General features: G+C 45.5%; 1 protein-coding gene across 1 annotated transcript in view; it reads left to right on the forward strand.

Moving 5' to 3' along the window:
- The window catches only part of LOC129704916 (FYVE, RhoGEF and PH domain-containing protein 5-like), a 42,222-nt gene extending 39,127 nt beyond the window's left edge, over window positions 1–3,095 (forward strand). Inside the window, exon 21 of the mRNA XM_055648326.1 lies at window positions 1,429–3,095. Coding sequence (XP_055504301.1) covers window positions 1,429–1,465 — 37 coding nt within the window. The 3' untranslated portion in view covers window positions 1,466–3,095. The remainder of the gene's footprint in view (window positions 1–1,428) is intronic.
- Window positions 3,096–11,903: the final 8,808 nt, after the last annotated feature.

Genomic DNA, 11,903 nt, shown 5'->3' on the forward strand with positions numbered 1-11,903 from the left:
CAGGTTAGCAATGTAGGTAACCAGCATTCAGTTCTTGTGTTTGCTTTCACTTTCTGAGATGTCTCCCTAGTTAATTTGACTTCTGACTCTTTCCAACCTTGCCTGTTTTGGCACGTTCTCTTTTAAATTACTTTCTCGTTTTTTGTTTGTTTGGTTGTATTCAGTAGCGACTCGTGCTTGAGCCTGTCTTTTATGCAGCATTGAGTGTGTTGCCCATGATTGATAGTGACCTGTAGTGCTACCCTTTGTCATTTTTGCTGCGACTGGTCTCACTCGGAATGATCACATCGCAATTCTACCCGTCCTTGTGTAGTTCGCTGCCACCTGGATCTCCGCTCAGAGTTGACCCCGTGCAGGCAAATGGGACGGCAAATCGGTAGGCAAATCCTTTTACGAAGATGCTGCCAGGAGTCAAGCGCTTGAGCTATCGGGAGAAGTTGAGCAGGCATGGACTTTATTCCTTGGAGCATAGGGGGATGACAGGAGATCTTACCTGAAAAAGGGTTTTGATCTTAAACGTCATCTATTCATTTTCTCCAGAGATGCTGTCTGACCAGAGTACACCGTCTAGCATCGTAGGTTCAAGGCAAGGGGGGAAAGATTCAATAGGAACCTGAGGGACAATATTTTTACACAATGGGCGGTGGCTGTATGGAATGAGCTGCCAGAGGAGGTAGTTGAAGCAGGTAGCATCACAACATTTAAAAACATTTGGACAGGTACATGGATAGTATAGGTTTAGAGAGATATGGGCCAAACCCAGGCAAGTGGGTCTAGTGTAGATAGGACATGTTGGCCGGTGTCGGCAAGTTGGGCCGAAGGGCCTTTTTCAACGCTGTATAACTCTATGACCTTCACGGTGAATGGTAGGGCCCTAAGGAGTGTTGTGGAGTGTTGTGAGACAGAGAGATCCAGACGAACGAGTACATAGTTCCCTTAAAGCAGCATCGCTGATAGACAGTGTGGTCAAGAACACTGGCCTTCATCACACGGGAAATTGAGTATAGAAATTTGGAAGTTACTAGGACTTCAGGGCCTGAGCTATAGGGAGAGATTGTGCAGGTAAAGACTTTATTCTGTGGAGTTCAGGTGATCTAATAGAGGTGTATAATATCATGAGGAAAATAGACTGGGTGAATGCAGTTTTTCCCCACAGAGGATGAGAGTCAAGAGTCATAGGTTTAAGGTAAGAGGGGGAAAAATTCATAGGAACCCAAGAGGCTGAAGGGCCTGTTTCTGTGCTATATTGGTTTTAACAGTTTGCTCCCAAGGTCCCAACACAAAACATCAGCTGCCCATTTCTCTCCACAGATGATGCCTGACCTGCTGAGTTACTCCAGCAGTTTATTTTTATGTTCCAGAATCCAGTGTCTGCAGAGTCTTGTATCCCTACTGTACTGATACTGTTGTTAATGTTCTGCTTCTCAGGTGGATTGAAGCCATGCTTGGAGCGTCTGTGTTGTAGCAGTAATGGCACCTGCTCACAGTGAGATGGTCCCACTTTGGGTGATCCTTCAGCGACTGTGCAGTGGCACCACCATCATCCACCAACGTGCTGGAGTTTCCGTGCAGCTCGGGACAATTCTTCACCTCACCTTTGAGAATCTTTGGAATTGTTTACAGCTCAGCCTTCCACAGAATTTGCCTACTTCCGTACAGTTATAAGACGATGTTGCTTTTCTGATAGAATAGCAGTGTAAAGTCTGCAGCACACTGTACACAGAACCCCTTGCAGCCCTCTTACTGGAATGAGTTCCTCAAGGTTTCATTTAAATCTCTCTCTGGCAATCTGAATAGTCCCGAATATCTGACCTCAGAAAAGAGACCAAAGGCTCAGAATAGATTAGAGATCCAGCATCATTCATGCTTAAAGTTGGAGCATATTGAGGGTCAAACTGGAACTGTTGTTTTTTTTAAATCATTTTCAATTGGTAGCAGAATGGATGTTCGGAAGCAATAGACTCAGCTGCATGCATGATTGCAACTGCATGGGCCTTTAATCCAATGCCATGGCAACACAGCCTGATTTTCCTTTTCTGCTTTCTAGTGAAATGTAGAGCTGAGAATTTCTGAGACAAATATGGCCTAATGGGAATATTTGTGCGAATTGTGTGATCTGATATTTACCCCAGCTAACATCAGACCTGGTGAATTGAAGACACAAGTGACTGCAGAAGCTGGACTCTGAAGCAAAAAACTAACTGCTGGAGGAACTCAGTGGGTCAGGCTGCATTAGTGAAGAGCAATACACAGGTGATGCTTCAGGTCAGGAACCTTCTTCAGCCAGTTTAGGTTCACAGCCAGTGCCACAGTTTGGTGGGATGGGTGTGGATATGGTCATGGGATTGGAGGTCCTTTGAGTGGGTGCACATCTCTCTTTGACGTAGGGATGTGAGGTGAGAGGGTTCCAGGCGCAAGGAAACTGAACGAATCTGCAGGAGTTACCCGTGTTTGTGAACAAGCTGTGCTTCTCTTTTTCATGATCTGCAATTGAACGCAATGCTAGAGTTCCTGGAAATAAAGTGAATGTCGCAGAAGACAACTGATTATGCAGGGGGAAGAGTTGGAATGCAAACCATGTGCTGAGGGTGCCGAGTAAGAAGACATGTGGATAATAATCTGTTTTATTCGAGTCATGGCTTTGCAGTCGAACACAGGTTAGAGTTGCCGTCTGAAATGGCAAAGGAAGGGGTAGAAAGTTTGAGTGAAAAGTATTTGGAATCAATAAACATTCTAAACCCAGTGCAAGTTATTCAATGACTAGCATTCTGTATAAATTGCTAACTGACCCTGTATTCACCACAAAATCTCTGGAGCAACTGAATTACTGAGCCAGGATCTCTCTCTCTCTCTCTGGCTTGTTGATGTCTGAGTTAACATTATTTAGCTTGGACGCTTTCTCCTTAAATCCACGCTCCATAGCAGCTATGGAGGGATGCCAAGTTTCATAATTATCTGTTATATCTTGTTACAGATGAAAGCAGGGTTTCACAGAGCATGAAAATGGGGCATTTAATGTTGCAGGCTCTTCCAGGAATGCAGAGATAATCTCCAACTTATTTTCAGTAAAGAAATAAAGTATTTTTTTTCACCAACTGATCGGGTAGTAATCCAATGTTTGATATCTTCAAAAACATCTTACTTCTCCCTCTTCATATCTGCTCTCCAATAAAAACTTTTAGCAGCTCAGTATATCCTGAAATACTTTATGTGGACTGAAAGCAGAGACAAATTCTAGCTCTGTGGAGTATCATCCCTAAAGTCGGAGAATTATGCAGCTTGCAAGAAAGCTGTTTGGCCCATCATGTGCACTCACCTATACAAATCCCGTATACCAGCACTTAATCCAGAGCCTTCTATGCCTGGGCCATTTGATTTATGTGGTTATCTAGATACTTAAATGCTGTATTCTTAAATAGTGACACTGCTTCCACCACCCCCTCCGACAGTACTCGCCATCCTGGGTGAAGAAGTTTGTTTTTTTTATTAAAGTCCATAATCAGCTTCCATGCAGTAAAGAACATACATGTGTTTGGAGTTTGCACATTCTCTGTGGTTCCCCTCGGTACTCGTATTTAGTCCAATATAACACGGGGGATTCCGCAAGGGTGGCATACAAGGGAAGCAGGTAGAGAGACCAGGGTTCCATCCTGACCTTGGGTGCAGTCTGCAGGGAGTTTGAATGTTCTGCCTGTGACTGCCTAGGTTTCCTCTGTGTGCTGCACTTTCTTCCCACATCTTAAATACATGTGGTATTTCAGATTATCCTCCTCTGCATATTGCCTCTCGTGTGATGGGCATGGATGCAAACGTGTCATACATGATGAGAGAGCAAGGAAATAGGGAAATGAAAACACATTCTCCTTATTGCAAGTAGTCTAGTTAGGCCTTTCCAATAAAGTCTAGCTGTGTTACGTTCAATTGCCAATAGTTCAGTAGACATTCACAATAACCTATTGTAAACTCATCTAGTTAATATAATTCATGGTGCTGAATCAATGGGAAATGTTTAGTTGTACAACCTTCCTTGGGAAGTTTTTTGCCCATTGTATGAAGCAGTCTGCTTACCGCTAGCAGTCAAGTTCGGCATTTCCAATACAGTCCAGCTGTACAGGGATAGTACAGTGGTGCAGATGTAGAGTTACTGCCAGACAGCACCAGAGACCCAGATTCAGTCCAGACCATGCTGGCAGCCTGCGCTGAGTTTTGTATATTCTACCTGTGACTACGTGGGTTTTCTCTGGGTCTCTGCTTTCCTCCCACGCTCCAAAGATGTACAGATTGGTAAATAAATTAGCTTCGGGGGAAAAATGTGTATAGTGTTAATGTACGGAGTGATTACTGATCAGAACAGATTCATAGAGTGATCCAGAGCGGAGCAAGCCCTTCGGCCCAACATGTCCCATCGACACTAATCACACCAGCCTGTATTTGTGTACATGTGGACCAAGGCTAAAGGTGAACATGAGACAAAAGGGTATCGGATAGGGATTGAAATGCAAAGCTGGGAAGCAATGATATAGGTGGAAGTGGGAAGAGTGACTGGGCGATGAGCGTAGGATGAACAAGCAGGGTGACTGAGGTGTTGATACCCATAATGAGTCATGCACTAAGCATAGCTCCAAATCCAGAATTAATACTTAATAGGATGAAGGCCAGGACAATGAGAAAATGTGGAACTTAATAAAGGCAAATGGATTTGCAGGGCTGGATCAAAGCGGCAGTCTCTCATGAGACTGAATCTCCATTAGTGAGAACAGAGCACAAATGGCATGATTATCACACTACCTGCAAACTGACAAGTTCACCTCAAGACTGACATGTTCCCCATGTCTTCAGAAATGCCACAGAGAACAAGGATCCAAATAGACCAAAAACGAATAGGTAGGAACTGCAGATGTTGGTTTAAACCAAAATAGCCACAAACTTGAAGCCTAAATTGGGACCAGAGAAAACAATTGATACCAGGTTTACGTAGATCCAGGTAATGACCACCTTTAACGAACAGCCACATTAATACCAACAATGAATCAAACTACCACACCCAGCCTCTCTGAAAATCAGTCCCAATAGTATAAAACATCAGTCTGAAGAACGGTCTCAAACTGAAATGTCACCCATTCCTTCTCTCCAGAGATACTGCCTGCCCCGCTGAGTGACTCCAGCATGTTGTGTCTATCTTCGGTTTAAACCAGCATAGGCAGTTCCTTCCTACATACTTTACACAAATAAAAAACGAACAACAAAGGCTCATTTCCCCACCTCAAAAATATTAATGTGGGCCGGGTAAGCAAGAGAAACCGGCTCTGCCGAAAATTAAACTGCCGCTCCCTCTCCGAATTGGTAAGATGATGGGCGAGGTGCCTTCCAAACTAGAATAGGACTGATGGAATGAGCGCGTTAATGGGCAAATTGGATATTAAAACGAACAGGTGGCGGATGCCCGCGGAATCAGAATTCAAGGGCACTCCGCTAGAAAGAGGGCGAGAACTTCTTTAGTCAGAGGATAGTTCATTTGTGGAACTAAATGCCACAGAGGGCTGGGGAGGCCAAGTCAGTGGATATTTTTTAAGGCAGTGATAGACAAATTCTTGATTAGAACGGGTGTCGAGGGTTATGGGGAGAAGGCAAGGAAATAGGATTAGGGTGCAGAGATCATCTTTGATTGAATGGCAGAGTAGACCCGATGGGCCGAATAGCCTAATTCTACTCCTATAACTTGTGGAATCAACTCTCACAAACTGTTGTCAAACTGGCGCCACGGGAAATGTATTAAAATACCTACCAAATAAAGCTAACGAGGGATCAGGTACCGATAGAATAAATAACATTTGGGGAGTATGGACACATTCAGAATTAAAATCTTACATTGCGCGGCTCGTGACCCGGTGACTATGATCTTCAGCCAGTACAAAGCAGAGGCGACAGTGGGGATTTACCGCTGACAGACAGTGCAGAGACAAATTGTTCGAGAAAAACAAGAGCGGGTGCTGTAAACATCCAGAAGGGTGGAGCGGAACAGCACAACCTTTAAACATTGATACCAACTCGCTCGGCCACCATCCCTGAAGCATCTGCTGACATGGGATTGGGTTGCCCGATCTTCCAGCAGTGCTCCGGCGATCAATGTGTTAGAACAAGACAGACACAAAAAGCTGGAGTAACTCAACGGGTCAGGCAGCATCTCTGGAGAAAAGGAACAGGTCACGTTTCGGACCCTTCTACAGCCGCGACCCGAAACGTCCCCTGTCCCTTCTCTCCAGAGACGCTGTCTGCCCTGTTGAGTTACTCCAGCATTTTGTGTCTATCTTCGGTTTAAACCAGAATCTGCAGTTCCTTCCTACACATTGGTCTGAAGAAGTATCTCGACCCGAAACGTCACCCATTCCTTCTCTCCGGAGATGCTGCCTGTCCCCACCGAGTGACTTCAGCATGTTGCGTCTATCTTCCAATGTGTCAGAACAGGTGTGGAGATGACATTTGGAGAGTGTGGACACATTCAGGGTTAGACTAAGCGAATCTGCATCGTTAAAACCCAACACCCCCTCCAAAGTAAAAGCAGTTGAAGGGAAAACAAGGAGTCTGGACACCGTTTTTATAATTGGCACTAGGAAACGAAGGCCACAAACTAGTTGCCAAAGTTGTTTTCAAATCAACAGACACTCTTGCACACAACCAGCTACAACCCAAAACGCAGGCATAGCGAAGTCACTGGCTGCCCCCACGTTTGTACCAGAGGGGTACCAGGCCGCCTCCGCCCTTTCACACAACTTACAGCGGCTAATGTGGACAAATAGCGATACATCAATTCGGGTTTCCTGAAGGGTGTACGGAGCGCAGACAACAGAATGGGGATGTCACGCAAGCGACCACTGATAACTGGATCATGGCCCTCGATATTCGCAAATCTGTTACATTCCGCTTTCAACAACGCAAGGGGAAGATTAACAGGACGGGCGAATACATGGTCATGTTGGCCTTTAAGAGACCCAACAATCTGATAATTACACAATCCTGGTCATTACAAAACTGCACCGAATTGTGGGAAAAGGCAACATGGGGCTAGTAATCACTTAAAAATAAAAATAATTAAAGCGTGCATAATAGGGGCAGGTGTCTTTGCACGGAGGGTTGTGGGTGCCTGGAGCATGCAGATGGCGGTCTAGGATGCAGATACAACGGTGGCGTTTGGATGGACACTTGGATATGTGGGGAGTAGAAATATCACGCGCAGGCAGCGAAAAATTAACTCGGGATCATGTTCGGCATTGACATTGTGGGCCGAAGGGCTTGTTCCTGTCCTGCTCTGTTCTAAGAGCCTTGATAAAACAAAGAAGGTAGATACAAACGCTGGAGAAACTCGGCGGGTGAGGCAGCATCTATGGAGCGAAGGCAGAGGTGACGTTTCGGGTCGAGACCCTTCTTCAGACTGTGGTGGGGGCGGGAAGAAGACAGGAAGAGGTCGAGACAGTGGGCTGTAGGAGAGCTGGGGAGGGGATGGGAAAAACAAAGCATAACTTGTGAACGGCAACGGTTAGTCACCACGATTAGATGTGGAAGCGGGCCAGATTATTTACATCGGGGAAAACTGGCAACAGCCAGAGGATCAGACGGAGCAGATCCTCCAGCACCGTGTCCACGGACATCAGATCACCAAGGAAGACATAGAAACATAGAAGATAGGTGCAGGAGTAGGTCATCCGTCCCTTCGAGCCTGCACCGCCATTCAATATGATCATGGCTGATCATCCAACTCAGTAACCCATCCCTGCCTTCTCTCCATACCCCCTGATCCCTTTGGCCACATCTAACTCCCTCTTAAATATAGCCCATGAACTGGCCTCAACTACATTCTGTGGCAGATAATTCCACAGATTCACCACTCTCTGTGTAAAAAAATATTTTCTCATCTCGGTCCTAAATGACTTCCCTCTTATCCTTAAACTGTGACCCCTAGTTCTGGACTTCCCCAACATCGGGAATAATCTTCCTGCATCTAGCCTGTCGAACCCCTTAAGAATTTTGTAAGTTTCTATAAGATCCCCCCTCAATCTTCTAAATTCTAGCGTGTACAAGCGGAGTCTATCCAGTCTTTCTTCATATGAAAGTCCTGACATCCCAGGAATCAGTCTGGTGAACCTTCTCTGTACTCCCTCTATGGCAAGAATGTCTTTCCTCAGATTAGGTGACCAAAACTGTACGCAATACTCCAGTTGTGGTCTCACCAAGACCCTGTACAACTGCAGTAGAACCTCTCTGCTCTTATACGCAAATCCTTTTGCTATGAATGCTAACATAACATTTGCTTTCTTCACTGCCTGCTGCACTTGCTAAGTTCAGTTGTGGGGAAAGGATATCACAGCACTGTGCATCGCTACTCAGACTGTCCTAACCCCAACCCCATTGCCCTCTCCGAGCAACAGAACTGTCGCGGTGCCAGAAAAGTGAGTAACACCGGAGATGAATGGGGGGCATTGACCGCGCTGACGGGTAACAGAAGCACGGCACACAAAATGCTGTTCATGACTTAAAGGCAATGAAGGAAGAGCAAAATATATCCAAACCCAGATCCCGACAAAGCCGTGTAGTGTTCACAGCTGCGACATCAATATTAGGTGTTTTTCAGCCACTTTGCAATTTTAGGAACATTTACTTTGTGAAGCAGTTTCATGCTTTAATCGTCCCAAAGCAAACCCCCCTTTGCAGTTCCTATTCAGAACATCTTTGGACTGCAGTCGGCTCCGGTGCAGGGGACTAAAAGATGTAAACGTCTCGTGTTAGCAGAGCAATTGAACCTTCTCTCCAGAGACGCTGTCTGCCCTGTTGAGTTACTCCAGCATTTTGTGTCTATCTTCGGTTTAAACCAGAATCTGCAGTCCCTTCCTACACATTGGTCTGAAGAAGTGTCTCGACCCGAAACGTCACCCATTCCTTCTCTCCGGAGATGCTGCCTGGCCCACCGAGTGACTTCAGCATGTTGTGTCTATCTTCCAATGTGTTAGAACAGGTGTGGAGATGACATTTGGAGAGTGTGGACACATTCAGGGTTAAACTAACGACCCTGCATCGTTAAAACCCAACACCCCCTCCAAAGTAAAAGCAGTTGAAGGGAAAACAAGGAGTCTGGACACCGTTTTTATTATTGGCACTAGGAAACGAAGGCCACAAACTAGTTGCCAAAGTTGTTTTCAAATCCACAGACACTCTTGCACAACCAGCTACAACCCAAAACGCAGGCATAGCGAAGTCACTCGCTGCCCCCACGTTTGTACCAGAGGGGTACCAGGCCAGAGCAATTGAACGGCAGCAGGTGAGCATTGTTTTGTTTACCAACATTTAAAGGCAGGCCGTGTTGTGAATAGGTTTGTAACAGTGATTTTGTACAGTCTACCTAGTTTTGTAAAGCTTCTGTGACGTGTGCAACTATTGCGAAGATGACTGATGTCGGGATAGTTAATATGTCGGGAATGTAAGACGGTGTTGATTATTTGAGGTATTCTCCCATATCTGCAGACAGACTATAAATCCTGACTTACACATAGCTGTCTTTGGAATACCACCCCGAACTGTAAGCTTACACATTTACAAGCAGCATTTGCATCATTGCTTGCTCGCAGGCTTATTCTTTTCAACTGGAAGTCAAAAAAATATTTTTGGCAATGGTTAAATGAGGTGCTCTCCTCTATCCCCTTGGAAAAGATCAGGTATAAACGGTGTAAGGCCTGCAGGAACTTCGCTCTGACCTGGAACCCTTTTATAGATCTAATTAAGGATTTCTCCTTTAACTGAAAATATTGTCCACAGTCATAATAATTTATTTATATTTGTATGTTGCTGTTGTTAACATGTAACATTTGAACACAAAGACTCTGCCTTTAAAAAAAAAAAATAATAATAATAATTTATTTATTTATTTCTCTTTCTCTATTGTGGATGGGGGGGGGGAGTATATAGGTTTTGTACTGTTCTGTACTGTTTGTTGGTGTTCTGTGTACATTTGTGTTTATAACTTAAAAAACAAAAATAACGTTTTTGTTTGTTTAAGTTGTTGGTTAACCTTAGTTGGCGTCGTGGTTGTTAAGCAATAATAACATTTGTCACATTACATACAGTTGTTTGTCTGTGCTTGTATAAAGGAGGTTTCCATTGCGTTCACTTGCACGGAATCAGATCTTGAGTAATGTTAAGGATCATAGGAGGCTACTGTTGAGTTTACTACCGCTGGGGATCCACTGCAGCATGGAGGAGCGAGCGCTGCTTTATTTTCGCTTGAGAATTGCCTCTGGGTGCGTCCTTCCCATTTGAACAACGTCGTGAGTGCACTTAAGGGCTGCTGGAGACTAATTATCTCTTGTCTTGAATTCAACGGGCCAGGCAGCATCTGGAGAAAATGGACAAACGAGGTTTCGGGTCGGGACCTTTTATTCAGACTGATGTGTAGGAGGAGAAAGCTGGAAACGAGAGATGCGGTTGGACAAGGTGATGGGTGGATACAAGAGTCGAAGAGCAGATTGGTGACCAAGGCTGGAGGTGAAAAGGGGACGAGATGGTGTAGATAATGAAAGAAGAGGAGTGAAATGTAAAGTCAGAGAGGGGGGGAAGGGGGGAGGGGAAAGTTGGATAAAAGGGATATGTGCTACTTGAGGGTGGTGGTTATGCCTACAAAGCATAGGAAAGGAGAAGGATGGGGGGGGGGGTTTGGAAGATGGTGGGAGATGCACAAATTGGGGAGGGGGCGGTTAGAGGGTTGTTGATATTGGACAGTCTGCTGTCCATCACAAATGTCAATCACTGGGTTGGGGGTGAATGAACATATGTCACAGGTATAAACAAGAAGATAATTAGTAGCAATTTGAGGTAACACTTTCTTTGCCCAGCATGTGATTAGAATTTTGATGCACCCCCTGCAGACGAGGTGCAAACAAGTGTCATTGTGACCTCCAGAATGGATTTGACTGAATGGATGGTGAAAAATTTGCACTGTGATGGAAAAATGACCTGTGGTTGGAACAGGCGAGTTAATCGAGTGTGTAAAGAGAGCTTATTGACCAGTTGCATCATGGCCTGGTTCAGTAACTCTAACACCCAGGAATAAAGGAGGCTGCAGAAAGTGGAAGGTATTGCCCAGTACATCATGGATACTGACCACCCCACCGCCCCGGGCTGGAGACATTGCCCACCTCTGCAACCAACGTGCAAACCCCAGCACTCCCCGCAGAATGTTAAACTAAACACATCTGTGAGCAAAACACAAGCACGTGCGTTTTTCACCCCCCCCCCCCCCCCCCCTCTCCCTCTCTCTCCCACACCTCTCACCATCTCTCCGCCGGTCCAGTCTCTCCCCGTCTCCCACTCACATGCTCCCTCTCTCTCTGGCTGTTACACCCGTTGTCCTGCTACCTGGCACCCCTGTTCACTTTTTTTTCTCGAATTAACTTTGACAAATCCCATGATTCATTGCGTTTTTCGGGAATACCGAACTCGCTTATTGCTAAATAACCCTTGAACTGCGTCCACTATGATGTCTCGTTTTCACACCTAACGTTCTTTATCTATGTGTCTCCCTCTCCCGTGACTCTCAGTCTGAAGAAGGGTCTCGACCCGAAACGTTGCCCGTTCCTTCGCTCCAGAGATACTGCCTGCTGCACTGCACCTATCTTCTATGTTCCTAGGTTACACAAAAAAGCTGGAGAAACTCAGCGGGTGCAGCAGCATCTATGGAGCGAAGGAAATAGGCAACGTTTCGGGCCGAAACCCTTCTTCAGACTGAAGATTCTCCAGCATCTGCAGTTCCCTCTTAAACAAATTCTATGTTCCTATGTCCTGCATTTCGTGCCTATCTTCTGCACAGCAAGAACTACAATCCCCATGATGCCCCCACCCCGACTACATTACCCACAATG

This window comes from Leucoraja erinacea, chromosome 16 (assembly GCF_028641065.1).
Source record: "Leucoraja erinacea ecotype New England chromosome 16, Leri_hhj_1, whole genome shotgun sequence".
Classification (NCBI taxonomy): Eukaryota; Metazoa; Chordata; class Chondrichthyes; order Rajiformes; family Rajidae; genus Leucoraja; species Leucoraja erinaceus.